This window comes from Leucopleurus acutus (genome assembly GCF_964270905.1).
Source record: "Leucopleurus acutus genome assembly, chromosome: 13".
Lineage (NCBI taxonomy): Eukaryota > Metazoa > Chordata > Mammalia > Artiodactyla > Delphinidae > Leucopleurus > Leucopleurus acutus.
Window position 1 is genome coordinate 1641122 of NC_139155.1, and position 18508 is coordinate 1659629.

General features: G+C 45.6%; 1 protein-coding gene across 2 annotated transcripts in view; it reads right to left on the reverse strand.

The window, feature by feature from the left end:
- The window catches only part of ATP9B (ATPase phospholipid transporting 9B (putative)), a 218194-nt gene that overhangs the window by 54680 nt on the left and 145006 nt on the right, over positions 1-18508 (reverse strand). For both annotated transcript variants that reach the window (XM_082853143.1, XM_082853144.1), the window contains one exon: positions 4947-5089. In XM_082853143.1, coding sequence (XP_082709269.1) covers positions 4947-5089 — 143 coding nt within the window. The remainder of the gene's footprint in view (positions 1-4946; positions 5090-18508) is intronic.

Consider the following 18508-nt stretch of genomic DNA (forward strand, 5'->3'; position numbering starts at 1 on the left):
GCAAACAGCTGCATCAGTGAGACTGTGCACGCCCGTCGTAAGTGAGGCCCCAGTCGTGGCCACTAGGCAGGAGAGGCCGCAGTGGTCCTCCGGTCGAAGGACATCAGCACACGCTCCGCTGCGTGTGTGCGCACTGATTGGCACACACGTGCTCTGGTGCCCTTGGAAACCATGGAAACAGCGCTTCCCCAACACGATGATGCCGTCCTATGAAACTCACATGTGATTCCAGTCTGAACAACGTGGCGTATTGGGTAATGGATGCTATAATTAAAATGCGTCCGGAAACCTGTTGTTTCCGTGGGTGTTTCAGGAATGGCTCTGTTCTACACGAAGATAAAAACTAACAAAGGAATTAATGTATGGCTTTAATAGGCTGCACCTGAGTCAAGTTTTAAAATTTATGAATCCTCGGCAGCATTGCTCTCAAACAATGGCATTGTCGGGGTAGCCAGGGAGGAGGTGGAGGTCCTCCCGGCAGGTTCAGCGCAAACAGTCTGTCCTCCGGGTTCAGCATCGTTTGCGCATTGAGCACATAACGCCTAGTATTTCTGGTCAGTGTCAATACGCTCTGCATCCTGGCAGTTAACAGATGTCTACTCCTGTCGAATGAATTACTTTATGTTTCACGCACTGGTGGCCGCAGATGTGTCACTATAGCAACATCATTAATTTCAGATCTTACCGGAAACGTGCACTCCAATCAAATCTAATTATAGCACATCGCTTTCTTGTCCACGAGAAGGAAACTAGAATGCAATTACTGGGATACTTCATTTTCTATTCTGCTGTGGCAAATAAGAGACACTGTGATGAACGCTTCTCGTCAGAAAGCTTATCAATGAAGCACAAACCCAATTTACAGCCACACGAAGGACCACCTCACAGTTTCGGGAGCCACGGAAGCCTCCTGCCAACAGCTCATTCCTAACCTTCTTGGCTGACACTTGGGCCACTGAGATGTTTGCAGACTGCCTTCCTCCCCTGCCTCTGACACCAACAGGAGGTGCTCCACAGATGGCGTTCACCTTGGGATTACTGAAAAGGGCCTGAAAAAAATTCTAGACCAAAAAATTCAAAAAAACCTCTGCACGGCTTCAACATCAGAACAGATGACTTCTAGCATAAAAAGGTCTTTTAGAAAATGAAATGCAAAATATTTTCTCTAATAAATTTTATATAATTTTTCTGTGATTTTTTAAAAAAATCTCAGGAACCAAGATTATTTATTAAGCTAAAACCTTAAGAAGCGATGTTCTTGCCTTTTAAAAGCAGCAGAGTGAAATGTGGGAAAAATGAGACTTTGTCTTTATGACTCTGGGCAAAAACCACTTATCCTTACCCTGAAAGTAACTCCAATTCAACAAAGAAAACTGGAGGAGCTACAGAACAATAAACCCATTATTGTTTAAAATGCAAAATAAAAGTTAGCCTTTTAAGGACAAATAATGTCACAAAACCTTTACTTACTGATATCAAACAGCCAGAGACACAGAGCCTTGCGTTTACTGTGTGTTCTCAGGCATGTGCTTTCTGTTTGTAAATTAAGATGAAATAATAGGTCAATATCACTCTAGGACCATTACAGGCAGATTTAAAATGTCCACAAGAGGACTTCTGGTCCAGACCAGACCTGCTTCCCCCGGATAAGCACGACCACAAGCTCAGGAATGGTGCAGGAGGTGCCCGCAGGAGGCCTCTGGAAGGTGGTAGGAAAGGCAGCTGGTGGGGCCCAGGCCCGAGGATGGGCCCAGGGCTGCATCCGGCATCCCTGCCCCCAACCCTTCCCCTGCTCAGCATTTCCCCGCGGCGCCCATCCATGCGGAGGTGAACGCCTGCACTCCGTGTCACTGCTGTGTGTTCTTGTAAGGACATGCCACAGTGTGCCGCTGTCCTGGTGGTGACTTTCTCTGTGTCACATCCGGACCGTTTGTTCTTGTGGCCAGAACATCACTGTGAACATCCCGGTACATCTCCTGGTGCAGATGCTTCTTTAGGGAACAGACGCTGGGCCGAAATGCCCAAGACCCGCTTTACAAGGCAGTGTGCCACGTGCCGTTCCCACCAACAGTGAGTAGGAGGACCTCCCCATTCGTCCTGTACTTGCAGACACGTCCGATTTTTAATGCAGGAGGAATGACACGTTCATTGCATTAAGGTGTCCTACTCACGAGAACAGGGTGTCCACCCATTGAATTAGGTCTCTGTAAAAGGTCTTTTAAAATTTAAAAACATACATCCGCATGGTTCTAACCCATTTCTTGTTAAAATTTATTTCTAATTACTTTATACTTTTTTGTTGCTATTCTAATTGGCATTTCTAGAATTAAGTGTCCCAATTGTTGCTGGTACAGAGAAATGCAGTTTAACTTTGAATACCGAGTTGATATATGTAATTGAACTCTTACAATTCTAGACATTTTCCTGATGGTTCTTCTTGGTGTCTGTGTAAAAAAACCATTGAATTTGTTTTCTTTGGGAACAGTTCGCCTGGCTGAATTGGACTTTGATCTCATCTTGGTGGCTCCTGGTTTCTGACTGTATATATCAATAGAGGCCAGGCTGCCTAGGGCTGTAGCCAGGGGCTCGGGGCGGTCCTCTCTTGATGATGGGCAGCCTCAGGACTCCCTGTATCTCGCTGCAGATCCAAGTTGGCTATGAATTTAGTATCTCCCCAGGACTCTGTTCTGGAGACATTTTCGTACATTTCTGTAGGATCTCTTCACGAGCCATTTTGAGTTTGGGTTTGCTGTGTTCCTGCTTCTCCATCAAACGAATTCCAATTTCTGGATCATCTAATGGCACTTTTGCTTGATTTCTAGTATCGTTAAAGATTTATCCTTTAAAGTTTTTTCCCATCTGTGCAGTGAGTTGGGAAGGCATTTTCTCTGTCTACCTTGTTTTTTTTTTTTTTTTGCGGTACGCGGGCCTCTCACTGTTGTGGCCTCTCCCGTTGTGGAGCACAGGCTCCGGACACGCAGGCTCAGTGGCCATGGCTCACGGGCCCAGCCACTCCGCGGCATGTGGGATCTTCCCGGACCGGGGCACGAACCTGTGTCCCCTGCATCAGCAGGCGGACTCTCAACCACTGCGCCACCAGGGAAGCCCACTGTCTACCTTCTTGACCCTGAGGCCCTCAAGTTGTTATTTCTGAGTTATTTTGATTTATGGAGCATTACCTTACGGGTCAATTCCTCAATGTCCCACCAAGACAAGTCCTAATGAAAACCAAATACGATCCAACAACTGGACTTTGACTGAACTGCAGTAAACTTACAAATTCCTTATGAAGGCTGGGTGCTATAGAATACTGAATTTTCACATTTGGGACACGGTACACCTCTCCACTAATGCCAGTCTTTTACATTTCTCTGTCAGGTCTGGTCATTTTCTTCATCCCCAAGTTTATGCCCACATGTTTTACATGTACTTGAGCTATCGTGAATGGGATCTTTCTTCTTCAGTCTATTCTACACATAAGGGAGCTATTTTTACTGCTATTGTTATTTTAATTTGTAAGCTGCCACTTTACTGATTTCTTATTTTTAGCAGTTCATTTCCTTGGTTGATCATTATATCTGTAAAAATGTTTCTTCTTTTGGTTGTGGACCTTCTAGTTCCTGTCTCACAGCAGTGGCTGGAGTAATAAATGTTAAATCAAAGCATGGTACAGATTAGTCTTTCTTCTTCCTGACTATAGTGAGGACTCATCTAATATTTTATTAAAAATAAAGTTTTTAATTTTATTCAAGACATATTTTCTTTACCGTTTATATAAATATTCTTTTATTTCTGGTTCGCTAAGAATTACTAGGATTTTACACCATGAATCAACAAATCAAAAAGGGATTTTAACCCTTAGATATGGCTCTTGTTATAGTTCTGGATTCAATTTGTCTTTTACTTAGTATGTTAGGGATTGACAAGAATTCTCTGATGAAAGAAAGGAAAAAATGAAATAAGGACAAAGAGAATTTGGAGCATGCAAACTTAGGGTGGGATAAATCATTTGTGGTGCAGCTCTTTAGGAGAATGTCACTGTTAAAATACCAAATTCACATATCTTATTGTTATTTTCTTCTAATAGCTCATAACTATCATTCTATAATAAACAAGCCCTTTTTGCTCTTAAGAAGCCAATAGAGAGGTGTTAATACAGGTAGTTAAATAAAACAAAAACACAACTGTAAGGCTGTAGAAAGTTCAAAATACAGAAATATATCTTTTAAATCTCTAAGAATGTCACATTTTGCTAATTCTGATGATATTCTTATGTTAGAAGATGAAGATTAGCTGGAGGCCAGTTTCAAGGGCTGAGTCTGGGGAGTTTCTTTTATTTAATTTAATTAATTTTTGGGTCTTCGTTGCTGCGCACAGGCTTTCTCTAGTTGCGGCAAGCAGGGGCTACTCTTCGTTGCGGTGTGCGGGCTTCTCATTGTGGTGGCTTCTCTTGTTGCGGAGCACGGGCTCTAGGTGTGCAAGCTTCAGCAGTTGTGGCACGCAGGCTCAGTAGTTGTGGCTCGTGGGCTCTAGGCCCGCGGACTTCAGTAGTTGTGGCACGCGGGCTCAGTAGTTGTGGCTCGCGGGCTCTAGAGTGCAGGCTCAGTAATTGTGGCGCATGGGCTTAGTTGCTCCGCGGTATGTGGGATCTTCCCGGACCAGGGCTCGAACCCGTGTGCCCTGCATTGGCAGGCAGATTCCTATCCACTGTGCCACCAGAGAAGTCCCAAGTCTGGGGAATTCTAACCATGAATTCAATACTCTGTTTCTCAAACACGTGCAGGCGCACGCGCGCGCGCGCGCACACACACACACACACACACACACACACACACACACACACACACACACACACACACACACACCATAAACGTGTGTGGGCACAGACACGCCAGGATCCCCCCGCCACTAGATGCCTCCAGAGGTGAACGCGCGCACAGCGGTACCTGTCTTGTCGGTCAGCAGGTACACCAGGCGCCCCAGCTCCTCCGGGATGGTGCTGGTCCGGACCACTGTGCCGGGAATATTCTCATCTTTCATAATCATCCACCCGTAGGCGGCTTTGCCCATGTCCAGGTTCACACGCAAACTGCCAAAGAAAACCCATCGCAGTCATTAGTGTGATCCAACACCTCACGTCCAGGTTTTCCATATAAATTTATTTACTTAAATGCACTGTCTTTAATTTACATGGAATAAATAGATCATATTGGATTTCAGACTTAAAGATAAATGAACATGTTGACATTTGAGTCAACAGGCGTCTTTTCCCACGCCCAGAGCGTGTCGGCAGATGCCGGTGAAGCAGGTGCCCCTACTCGGCCCTCCAGCCCGGTTTGCAACGGCAGCCGGACCTGGGAAAGGTGGACGCAGCGCAGCTCCCCATCCAGGCTCAAAGGGGAGAGCGCCATGTGGAAGGAAGGCGCCGGCCTTCCTGGGAATCAACATCTGAAACGGGTCTGGATATCTGGCCCGTCATTTTACAAAAGCAAAGAAGCGGCCCCAGTGTGATGAGCGCCCTGCGGGAGGGGAACAGGCTCCGCGGGGAGGATCGGGCAGGTGGAAGGCCCTCTGAGCGTGTGAGCCCCTGGGCCAGGCCCTGAGACCAGAGTACCAGAAAGGCTGAGAGTTGGGGGGGGGGGGGGGCCAGCCCGCCTCGCGGAGCCTGGACTTCAGGGTCAGAGCCACGACCCCCGAGCAGGCTGAGCCACGGCCCGAATTACGCCTACGGTGGACCGTCCCGCACCCGCCCGGCATGCACCGTTCTGCTGGGGTGACTGATGTCCACGGCACCAGTACCTGTAAGCTGCCCTCCAACACAACACTGACCGTCTCCTTCCACCGACCAAGAGCCGCTGTGGCCCACCCATGCCAGGTGTACACACTGATGTTGTGTAGTTTGATGAAATGGGATTATTAACAGAAATCAAGAGATGTTTTTCCACTTCAGTGAAATGGAATGGTTTTGAAAGATTGGATAGTGATGAATTGTTTTAAAAATATATTTTTAATAAGGTGTGAGAGAAAAAACATGGAACTTAAATCTTCAGGAAAATTCTCACCAGACAGATCTGTAAAATCATTTTCCCTCCGCCGTAAGGAAATCCAAAGTGGAAATTATAAACCATGCACTACAAATACCTCTTTGTATGAGGAAAACGCAGATTTTCAAAACGTACTTAAAAAAAGGGCCAGAGCTCTACATGAACAGACTGGGGAATGAACACACATTCCTATGAGTTCATGTAAAACGTAACGTAGACACATATGTGTCTGATTTGTCGAAATTCGTTTTTCTCGTTGACCCATTTCTAAGCAGCCCCGTTGTGCAGGACGCGGGCCGGTGGTCCAGGAGGAGGGCCTGCAGGACACCGGCTGAGGCACTCCGCCCGGGGACTGCTCTGCCCTGTGCAGGGTCCGCTGCCCTCTGGCCTCAGCACCCCTGGGACAAGCCTTCTGCGGAGCCCATGGAGCCATCCAGACCGCGACCGGCATTCCCCGGCAGCCCGCATCCAGAGTCGTGCTGCACACGCCTGTCCCCCTCGCGTCTCCCCACACACTCCCGTCACCTTAGACGTCTACGTGTTACTCTCTGACCCAACTTTTCCCCGTGATTCTTTCTCCAAAACCCAAATTCCACATACACAAACTCCCCACGTCTGAAACCTGTTCCCTGGACACCCTCACGATACCGCCATCTCCCACGGGGGGCAGACGTTGTTCTGTGGACAGTCCATCGGGGTCCCATGTGGGGCTCCAGACTGCCCACCCCTTTTCTGCTTCCAACCAGCAAGGGCCTGAATAAAAGCCCTCTTTCCTTTGATGCCTCTACCACACACCATCATCTTCGTGGATAACCACAAAGTTATTCTAAACACGAGTTCAGAATATTTAGGATATTAGAGAACTGTGAAACAAAACAGAAGAGCTTGACAACAGCAAACATTAGTGAGGATGTGGGGAAACAAGTATTTTAATGAACTGCAAGTAGAAGTGTAACAGCGGAGCCACTTAGAGAGGACCTGGCAGCACGCAGTGAAATGAAGACCGGCCAGAGTGTTCCCGGCCGCACCTCTTCCAGCCATCGGCCCACCAGGAGAAGCCCCGACGGGCGCCCAGCAGCACGTACCAGGATGCCGTCCGTGCGGCACTGATCATGAAAGCATCCAAGCCGCCCAGCAACAGTATAGTTAAAATTGGGGCAATAGCAAACCGAGGTACAAATACACTTAATACAATCATATTTATGAATGTTTTAAAAATACACAAAACTTTATAATGTTCACGGGTCCCACCATATGCACCAAGGCCATAAAAACATGAACAGAAAGGACCCACCCCAATTTCGGGAGAAAAATCACCTCTGGGGAAGGCAGGAGCAGAGAGAGGGAAGGTCCATGACTTTATGACATCTACCTTCTTAAAAAGAAAAAGGATCTGAACAAAGACTGAACATGTTAAATCTATGGCAAACACAAGGGCATTTGTCACTAGACTCTGGACCTTTTACTTACCTTAGAAATTTCATAAGTTACAATTGTATAGTAAGATTGCAACTTAAAACAAATGGTGGTCCATCCTACCTTGGACAGGTTTGTTGCAATCCTGCCTGAAAGCACAGGACTAGAAAAGAGACCTTCCAAGCCTGGAATTCTAAAGAGCCCCCTGTAAGGATACGCGCTAAGAACGTACCACTGCGGGGAGGGCTGCTTGCTAGCTGTTCCCAGAGCAGCTCTCTCTATATACCAGGCGTGTCAAAAATGTTCAGCTGTGTCTAATTTTTTTTACACAGAATATTTTTATTCACAAGATTTTTATTTCATTTGATTAAAAGAATGCACAGGCATGAAATGCAAACTATAAGTGTGGCAAAAAGAGTGAAATCTGGCGACGAAAACCAGGAAATCCAAGACATCCAGGGGGTGCACGTAGGCAGGCAGACACCCAGGGACATGGAACAATACTGCACTGAAACGACAGGGGCTGGCACGGGGAAATGTGCCACGGGTCACGCTAACGCTGAGATACCCCCAGGAAGAAGCCAGCACAGAAGCAGCCCATGAACCAGGAAGGGCTCCCAGGGTTTCGGCGAAAAGTAAGAACCACCAACAAATGAGAGGCCCCTTAGCAACGGTGAAAACAGGGCCTAGATTTAGAGGTAAGAAAATTTCATTTGTTCAAGAGGCTACAATTTGGAAAGTCAGTAAAGAAAATATCCAATCACAGTAAAGGAACCAAACACCTGGCGCAGGGGTGCGGGTGCCACTGTCCCTCAAGGCAGGACGCTGGGCGTGGGTGGCGGCCACTTTTACGGCAGGTAGGACACGAAAACGTGGGTGGGTGAGTGGCAGCCCTTCTGCACGCCTCCGAGGCAGGCTGGTGAAGCCCTTTAGTCAGCAAGGAGTCACTCAGCCCCAGACTATCACCAGGTAGAACAAGGACAGAGGAATTATACCTTTGTACATCACCAGCCGGGCCTCGTTCGTCCTCATTAACAATCAGACCTAAGACCACTCAGATAGGCTTCAAGTTCTACCAGGAAGTCTGCACCTGACTTAATTCTACCAGGAAAGCAGCAGACAGGACGGACAAACTCCATGTGGTGAAGCTGCTTGTGTCCAACCCTGCAACCTGCCTATTAATAAACGCACACTTGGAAGGCGATCTCCAGGAGTCAGTCAGCGAAGAAAGCCTGCAGGCGAGTCAGAGAAATTCAAATAAAAGAATCACAGTTCATTTGTCCATAACCTTCACATCTTACAGATTATAAGACCTGTACTCATCAGAAAGAAAATCTCTAACTGACAGCGACACACACCTTGTAAAGCAGCCCCTCGCTAGCTCTCGGCTCTTCCGAACCCTGCTAGGAGGGTGAGGACACGGCCTGCGTAAGGTGACCTGCAGGGAGAGCACCGCAGTCCCCGGGCCTCCCCTGCCCCAGGGGCGCTGGTCCAGGACGTGCCATCGCCTGCACACAGCACCTGGCTTGTGTGAGCCCTAGGGGTCTCCCATCAGCTGTAGGGAGGCGCCCGGAGGGGTGGCCAGCCAGGAGGAAAGGCTGGCAAAGTACTGGGGAGCGTCCTGCCAACAGGCACTAAGTAGCGGCTGCCCAGGAAGAGTTCAGGGTGCTAGGAAGGTTGGAAGAAGAAAAAGAAGGATTTTACAGGATTTCTCTGGTGGCGCAGTGGTTAAGAATCCGCCTGCCAATGCAGGGGACATGAGTTCGAACCCTGGTCTGGGAAGATCCCACGTGTCGCAGAGCAACTAAGCCCGTGCGCCACAACTGCTGAGCCTGTGCTCTAGAGCCCGCGAGCCACAACTACTGAGCCCATGAGCCACAACTACTGAAGCCCACAGGCCTAGAGCCTGTGCTCTGCAACAAGAGAAGCCACGGCAATGAGAAGCCTGTGCACCGCAACGAAGAGTAGCCCCCGCTCGCTACAACTAGAGAAAGCCCGTGTGCAGCAACGAAGACCTAATGCAGCCAAAAATTAAATAAATAAATAAAAAAATAAATAAATAAATTTAAGGAAAAGAAAGAAGGATTTTACAGGGACTTATCTGTGATTTGGGTGTGGTCATAAGACAGAGTCTCTAGGAGTCAGGGAATAAAGTGAGAGTCAGAGTCACTTGGTAACACGCAGGCAAGATGGCCAACGAACGAGCAGGAGCCTGGTGGGCACAGAGCAGGGGCAAGGCCTGGGCGGGGCATGTGACCCCTGTGAAGACGGCCCAGCTGGCTCCTTGGAGTCGGGAAGACAGGGCTCTTCTCTGTGTGCTGTGGTCTCCTTGCAGCTTTTGGTCGAATTACTTTTGAAGACATCAGCCTGCCTCAGGGATCTCAAGGCAAGTGGGTTCCTATCTGCAGCCGGACGGGCCTTTCTCAAGAGCCTGCAGTCTGCACTGGGCATGGGGCTGAGCGGGAGCCAAAGGAGCATCTCTCAGGTTCCTCCAGGTCGTGCTCCTGAGATCCGGGCCAGAGAGGGTTTACTAATACAACCACTGCTGTACAGAACTGTAAGAATATAATACTTCATGAAATACTACATCACAAATCAATACCACTGGAATAGTTTAGGTTGACTACAAACCTAAATCCCCTCAAGGAATGTACAAAGCAGTAGTTACTAGTGAAAAAGGGAATGGAGATAACCTTCACGTTCAGAAAAATAAAGCAGAACTACTGCAGAACGCAAGTTCATGGTTTACAAGTGAAAAACTATTAAAAGGAAAAATACCTTCAACTAGGACAATAATACCATATAGGTAGGAAGTAGAGCTTAAGTTTACTCTGATTCACACGGTACATCTTGATCAAATGTTAGTACAGGGATTCCCTGGTGGCGCAATGGTCGAGAGTCCGCCTGCCGATGCAGGGGATGCGGGTTCGTGCCCCGGTCCGGGAAGATCCCACATGCCACGGAGCGGCTGGGCCCGTGAGCCGTGGCCGCTGAGCCTGCACATCCGGAGCCTGTGCTCCGCAACGGGAGAGGCCACAGCAGTGAGAGGCCCGCGTACCGCCAAAAAAAAAAAAAAAAGTTAGTACAATAATTTGCTTTTTAATGCAAAAAATTTCTAGCTCAAACTTCAAACACCAAGTTGACAGAGTAATTATCATCACCATATTTAACTTACTTTTTAGTAATGTTCTAATTTTATGGAATTTTAAAACCCAGACCTCTATTCGACTAGTACTTTATAGTTACATGATTTGTGAACGAAAAAATATATGTTAAGCCTACTATTTTGAGTATTACAGTAACAGATTATAAGGTAATAGATACCATATATATATTTAAGCTAAATTATGTTGCTAATTTAGCAACTGTGAAATTATCTAGAGACCTACTCCAAATAAGTGGAAAAGTCATTGCCATTTTAGATGGTCCGCTGAACCAGAGGCAGTTGTGACCTGTACTGTTATAAAGTAAGAAAAATGAAATAAAGCATCTTCACGGGCCAGGGTGCTCAGGGGAGCCACCGAGAGGAACGTGTGTGAACCCGCGTTACACTACAGAGGAAGCACGAGGTTAACTTTAGACATAAGATCATCCTAATGGTGGCATTTCCTTTTCCAAACAGTCTCATCTTACAGCCACAAAAGTGTCTGAGGAGGCAACCTGGGCCCTGAATAGGTGAGGTGTACTTTGCTAAAACATGCAGCGCGACCCCACTGGCGCCCCATGAGGCCTGCTACATTTCAACTTGATTTGTTACAATTAAACCTGCAGCATTTATCAGAACCCGGTGAAACAGCCCCAGCTCACACCAGGCTCCGCAGGGAGTGAATCTACCTGAAACAATTCACACGTATTCCTCTGAAGTGAGGCGCATGTTTGGATCCTAATCTGAGCAAAACAAAAGTCATTTAAGCGGCAAGTTTTATCTAAAGCAATCAAAACCTTTTCCTGTAAACTGCCATTTAAGGGAAAAAGCACAGACGCTATTTTATCTGAATTTCCCCCCAAAGTTTTCATTCTGTGACTCTTTAAAATTTTCATGACACCACCGATGGCAAGGGATGGTTCCAAAATGTTTTCACTAGGTGAATTCACCCACGGCCATGCACTGGGAAGGTAATATTCTGTTACTGGTTTGAACCTTTCTCCCGGGCTTCAGACTGCATATTCTATTGCCTACAGGGTATCTGACCTTAGACTTACCACAAATACCTTTAAATGAATATATGCACGATGGAGGCTAGTTTTCCCACTTCCTCCCCATCCTGTGCCAAACAAAATAAGAGCAAATTTATTCTTGCTCAAGGAGGAGACGCTTCTCCCACCAGTGAATGGTGTGATCTACCCGTCACCCAAGCCAGAAACTGGAAGTGATTCTAGGTTCCTTTTTCCAGATAGTCCACTCCTGTCACATCAACCCCCTCAATTCCCCTGAAGCTGCCGCACTGGGGGGAAGCAATGGCTTAATGGAATTTTACAGGAATGATGTTACATATGACTTGTATGGATTCCTAATTCCCAAATGTACTAGTTCCATGACCTGGGCTGATGACAGACTTGACCCTTCGGAGCCTCGGTAACAGCACCTGGAAAATGCTACGTGTCAGCAATAGCGCATCAAAGCGGGTGACTGAGAGTCATGCTGGTGGAGCAGATGATCACTGGCCCTGAACAGCCAGAGAAGGTTTCACAGAAAAGGCAGAGCTGAAATGGAAAGCATGGGGGTGGGCAGCACGTGGGTGCCCCCTAGGAAGGCAGGGGGTCAGCCAGGCTCCGGGGCTCAGAAGACATGGACGTTCCGCCACTGGCGGATCAGATATTCCCCCCAATAGGCTAACTGCCCCTGTGATTTGTATCCACTGCAACACACAAGAGGATAAACAAAATGTAGTCTTGGGTCCTCGGATATTCCCCCCAATAGGCTAACTGCCCCTGTGATTTGTATCCACTGCAACACACAAGAGGATAAACAAAATGTAGTCTTGGGTCCCAAGGAACAGAAAATCTAGTTAAGTATGGAAGGTAGTTGAAATCGGTAGAAGCAAAATTCTAAACCACATCATCAAGTTTTGGAGTGGGCGTGGGTGGACTGGGGATTCAAAATAAAGTAGTGTTTCAAAAAATAAATTGAGCCTCAGTGTTCAAGGTGGACGGAACCAAAGAAAGCCTGGAGGCCAGAGGCAAGTAAGGAGGCGGCGCAGGCCGCGGGCTTGGTGAGCGCGGGTCCTGCAGTTCTGAGACCGCGCCTCCCACGCCAGGAGGACGGGCACAAACCCAGAAGGTTCTTCAGGGAGAATCAGTCCTTCTCAGGTCCCACAACAACCAAACACTGATCAGAGGGTCAAACCTTGGGGTGAATGGAGACAGAGGAATTCAGGATTCTCCCAGCATTCACAGTGGGTTCAGGCCGCATGCGGGGCGGGGGGGCGGGGGGGGCTTGCAGGGCTGTATGTGCACGCGTGCATGTAAAACATCTGTGTAGCAACAGTACAAATACACACAGCAGAAGGGAGGCCAAATAGTCTGTGTCAATTACGTGAAAGGGTAAATATTCCTATTAAAAACAGCACGTCTCTCAGTTTCTAAACAAATAAATCAATATACTAATTACAAGCAATTTAACAGATACACCTTAAAATGTCTCCAAAAGTCAAAGGATGAAGGAATAGCAAAAGGAAACAGGGCAAACACGCCAGATCCAGCAGAATCTTAATAACGAAGCTGATGGACGGAAAGGCGGGGGCAGAAAGTCAGGAGCCTCCCCGGCTGCAGAAGCTCAGCTCAGCTCGGCTCTCGTCCCGAAGGGAACACTGCCCACGGCGAACCCACGCAGCGGGGCCCCGGGGCTGGCAGGAGGTGGCCCCGCGCTCTCAGAGCCTGCCATGCCCGGCCAGTGGGTACGGCCACCCCCGTGCTGGGCCTGGACAGTCCACACTGCATGCAGGCAAGCAGTGGCACCGGGAGGCTGGTGCCCCTCTCGGGAGTTTTCCTCAACGGGTTGGAGAGAAGTACTCGCTTTTCACGAGTGTAATTAAGAAGGCAGAACAGGAGCCCGAGGCCTCCAAGGCCATCTGTGTAGCCAGGTGAGGAGGGCGCTGGCCAGAGGGAAGCAGAGTCCACAGGCGCGGCAAGAGCCCGAGGGCACGTCGGGTTCCCTGTTCCAGCCACACCCAGACAGCAGCGGCCGTCCTTGCCCAGGGGCTGTTCAGCACGTCGGTTATCCCCCTTTGCCTTACACTCACATCATCTAAAAACTGCATCAGTAGCTCTTTCATGAAGAAACACCATAGTCTAGTTAAAAGGCAAATGAGGTAGTAAATGTATTTGATAAGACGAAAGAGGTACTCAGCATTCTATTAAAAGCCAACACCAATTGATACAAGAAGCTGAAATGTAAGAAGAGCCAGAAGGACAAAGGCACCAAGAGCAGAGTCACGCGCCTGGCGCGCTGCTTTATACACAACTTCGCCCCATGGAGAAACAGGTGAGAACGCTTGAGGTGCAGAGGCTGGGAGACCTGCCCGCGGCCAGAGCTGTCATGGCATCAACGCAAGAAAGCAGACTCACACCCCCTGATTCAAGAGCCTGCAGTCTGCCTCTAAGACAGATACTCACTCTCCTAGATCAAGGGTGCTTTTTAATGACTTCTAACTTTGAAATAGTTTAGATTCACAAGGAGTGGCAAACAGGACAGAGAGTCCCGTGTGCTCTTCACTTGCTTCCCCTGAAGGTAACATGTTGCACGACCACTGCATGTTACCCAAACACAGACCTGATGCGACAATACGGTTAACTCAAATGCAGACTTGATCCAAGCTCTGCCAGCTTTACACGCACTCTCTGCTCTGTGTCCCACGGAGAGATTCCTATCACCACCCTGTCCACCCGTCTCCCCCAGGACACAGACGTTTCCATCATAGCAAGGATCCTCCTACCCCTACCCCTCGAGTACACCTGTCCCAGCCCTACCCATGGCAACCAGTGATGTATTCTCCACCATTACACTTTGTAACTTCAAGAATGTTAGGTCCAAGTTATCATATGGATCAACAGTTTATTCCTTTTTATTGATGGATAGCATTCATTGTATAGAACACTATACAAGCCTTCATTTCCCAGGTTTTCTATGATATAGTTGTATTTTGCTGTTAAAAGAAAGCTTGGTGCATTCCCAAGAATAAGGTTTATCATATTTGAGACCTCAAAATTTCAGGTTGGGAAGTACTGCCATGGAAGTTAATCAAATTTGTATAACTTCCTTTACACAAATATTGCAGGGAATTCCCTAGCGGTCCAGTGGTTAGGACTTGGCGCTTTCACTGCCATGGCCTGGGTTCAATCCCTGGGTGGGGAACTAAGATCCCACAAGCTGCACAGCAGAGTCAAAAAAAAAGAAAAATTGCAAAACAGTTCTGTGACCTAGGGTAACAGGAGGTATTTTATTTGAACCAATGTTCCCACTGAAAACAATAAGAAATACTGTATAATTATTTTTTAAATTCTTAAAAGAAATAAAGAACTGAGTAGATAGTGAGAAATTTCTGGACTAAATCCAAATCAGCTACCAGAGAGGTCAGGGACGACCATACAATCTCCTTTGCCCTGAGAGCACACGCCCTCCCCAGGAGTTTGGACTTGCTCTTCCACAGTCCACCTGTGCAAGGAGCAAAAGTAAAGACCAGGAACATCAAAAGGTGGCGGTCCAACAAGAGGGCCTCCTTCCCATGACGTGTGGGGCCATGAAGGGCTAACTCTCAAACTTAGAGAGAACCTGGACCAAGGCACCTACACGTGGAGATGGAGCCAGGCTCATGTTTCCTGAATAATTCAGTAACTGTGAACCTTGAACTTGGATGAAGATGTTCCAAGACAGGCAGTACCTCCAAGTACACAGTTCAGAAGCAGGGTATTTGTGTTGGAAAAACATATTTTCATCTTTTATTTCAAATGATTCCTATAGTTAGCTTTTTAAATATAATTGCAAACAAACAAACAAAACCCAAATAAACCACAGCACAACACAACAGCAAACACCACACAGTACCCAAACAACATACCATGAACAAGAGCCACGAGGAAAAAATACAAGAGAACAAAACTGTGAAAGGCATCAGATTTTACACGTGACGGACACAAACTATAAAACACCTGGATACACAAGAACAATTAGAAGAATACTTGCATGGAATAGGCAAATATAAAAATGAAATAGTCAATGTGATATAGAAACTGAATAAAATTTTTAGAACTAAAAAAATACCAATAACTGAAATTAAGAAACTGATTGGTTTAATAGCTGATTAGACACAGCCAAAGATGAAATTAGTGACTTGAAAGACAGGGCACTAGGAATACTGTTTATTAATAGAATAAAGCACAGAGACAAAAAGGTGGGAAATACAAAAGTAAAAACAGGAGAAACAAAGGGTACAGTGTGGATATCTAACCAACCTTGAAAGAGAGGTGACAAAATAGGCAAAGGCAGTATTTAAAAAGACAAACTAAGAATTTTCTTGGATGAATGAAAGAAACCTATCTACAGATTCTAGAATAAACATTCATCTAGATATTATATCAGAGAGCAGGACACCAACAACAGAGAGAAAATCTGAAAGAGGCTGGAAGGGTCACAGGGGAGTAAGACTTAAATGACAGCTAGTAGACAGCAGCCATGGAAGCCAAAAGAGAGTAAAATAATCATGACAACTTAGAAATCTATACACAGGTGAAACTATTTTTCAAGAAGAAAAGCCAAGCAAAAATCTAGAGAGTTCCCAACAAAGACCAGCACTAAACAAAAACTAAAACAATAAATTTCTGACAGAAGAAAAATTATTCTACGTGGAAGGTGTGAAATGCAACAAGAAAAACAAAACATGGGTAAACCAAAATTAAGAGGGAATCTGTAGGAACTTCCCAGGCGGTCCAGTGGTTAAGACTCTGCGCTCCCCATGCAGGGGTTCCAGTTTCGGTCCCTGGTTGGGGAACCGGATCCCACATGCATGCTGCAAACTGGGTGTCTGCATGCTGCAACTAAGAAGTCTGCATGTCGCAACTAAAGATCTCTCATGCCGCAACGAAGATCCTGAGTGCCACAACTAAGACCCAGAACAACCAAAATAAATAAATAAATTTTTTTTTTTTAAAGAGGGAATGTGTAAAACAGTAATATTGGGCTTCCCTGGTGGCGCAGTGGTTGAGAGTCTGCCTGCCAATGCAGGGGACACAGGTTCGAGCCCTGGTCTGGGAGGATCCCACATGCCGCTGAGCAACTGGGCCTGTGAGCCACAACTACTGAGCCTGCGCATCTGGAGCCTGTGCTCCGCAATGAGAGGCCGTGACAGTGAGAGGCCCGTGCACCGCGATGAAGAGTGGCCCCCGCTCGCCACAACTGGAGAAAGCCCTTGCACAGAAACGAAGACCCAAACACAGCCATAAATAATAAATAATTAAAAAAACAAAAAAACCCAGTAATATCTTGGAGTTTAAGAATAACTACAATTAGAATAAATGACAAAAATGGATTAAGTCAGAAGGGGTAAATGGAGTTAAACACTTCTAAGGTGACATGCAAAGGAAATGATTACCTTTAGACTTTGAGAAATTAAGAATGTTTTTAATTTCTAGGATAAATACTAAAAGAACAGAAACTGCTTAGAAAACTTACAAACTACTAGAAAAAAAGTGGAATTATAAAAAATAATAAATAAAATGGTAAGAAAGTAGAAAAAATATAGAATAGTCAAGTCACATTAAAAGCACAATATAAAATGATAGATTTAAACTAAAAATATAACAGTATTACAATAATTGTGTATGCACTAAATAGTCAAAAATTATGGGAGTAGATAAAAATTAAACTTTATGCTATTTACAAGAGAAACATATAAATATAATTACACAGAAAAGTTGAAAGTACAAAGATGGAAAAAGACATACCAAGCAAATTAAAGCCAGCTGGCATTACTATATTAACATAAAACAAAGTAGAATTTAATGCAAAAAGCTTTAGCGGAGATAAAGAAAGTCCCTTTGTAATGAGAAAATGCCTAATTCAGAAGAAATATATAGCAATTTAAATTTGTATACAAGAGGGAGGGGATATGGGGATATATGTATACATATAGCTGATTCACTTTGTTATACAGCAGAAACTAACACAACACTGTAAAGCAACTATACTCTAATAAAGATGTTCAAAAAATTTGTACATAGTCAATGCCGAAGTCACAAAATATATGATACCAAAAACAGACAGAATTCCAAGGAAAAATAGATGAATTCACAATACTGATCAGAGATTTAAACACAATCCTCAGTAGCTGTTAGAAAAGAAAGAACAAAATCAAGCAGGGGTACACAGAAACTGAAAAACAAGATGAACAATCTTGACCTAACGGACATATAAAACACTGCAGCCAACAATTCAGATTCCATGTTCTTTTCAAGCACACAGCGAATGTTTACAAAAACCAACTAAATATCAGGCCCTGTAACTAGTCTCAACATATTTCATAGGTCTGAAATAATGAATGCTATGTTTTCTGACAACTATGCAATTAAGTCAAATATGAACAAAGACATACTTAGAAAAGTCAAATATGGTTGTTAACTAAGAAATAACTTTGTAATAACTACAGGTCAAAGAAGAAATCACAGTGGAGATTTAAAAATATTCTGTAGTTGACAATAACAAAAACACTATACATATGAAAACTTTTAGGAGGCAGCCAAAGTAGTACTTACAGAGAAATTTATAGCCTCAACTGCATATATTCAAAAAGGGGAAAAACCGTGAAAACTAGTGAATTAAGCATCTATCTGAAGAAGTAAGAATAATACAAACCAAAGAAGGTAGGAGGAAAGAAATAAGGTAAGGTAACATTAATAAAATAGAAAAATATTATATAGCATAGAAAATCAATAAACTCAACCTTAAGACTGCTAAAGTTGACAAACCACTGGAAGACTAATCAAGAAAAAAAGAGAAAGGGCAGAAATAAGTACCAAGAATGAAGAAGATCAATATCACAGATCCTACATATAAG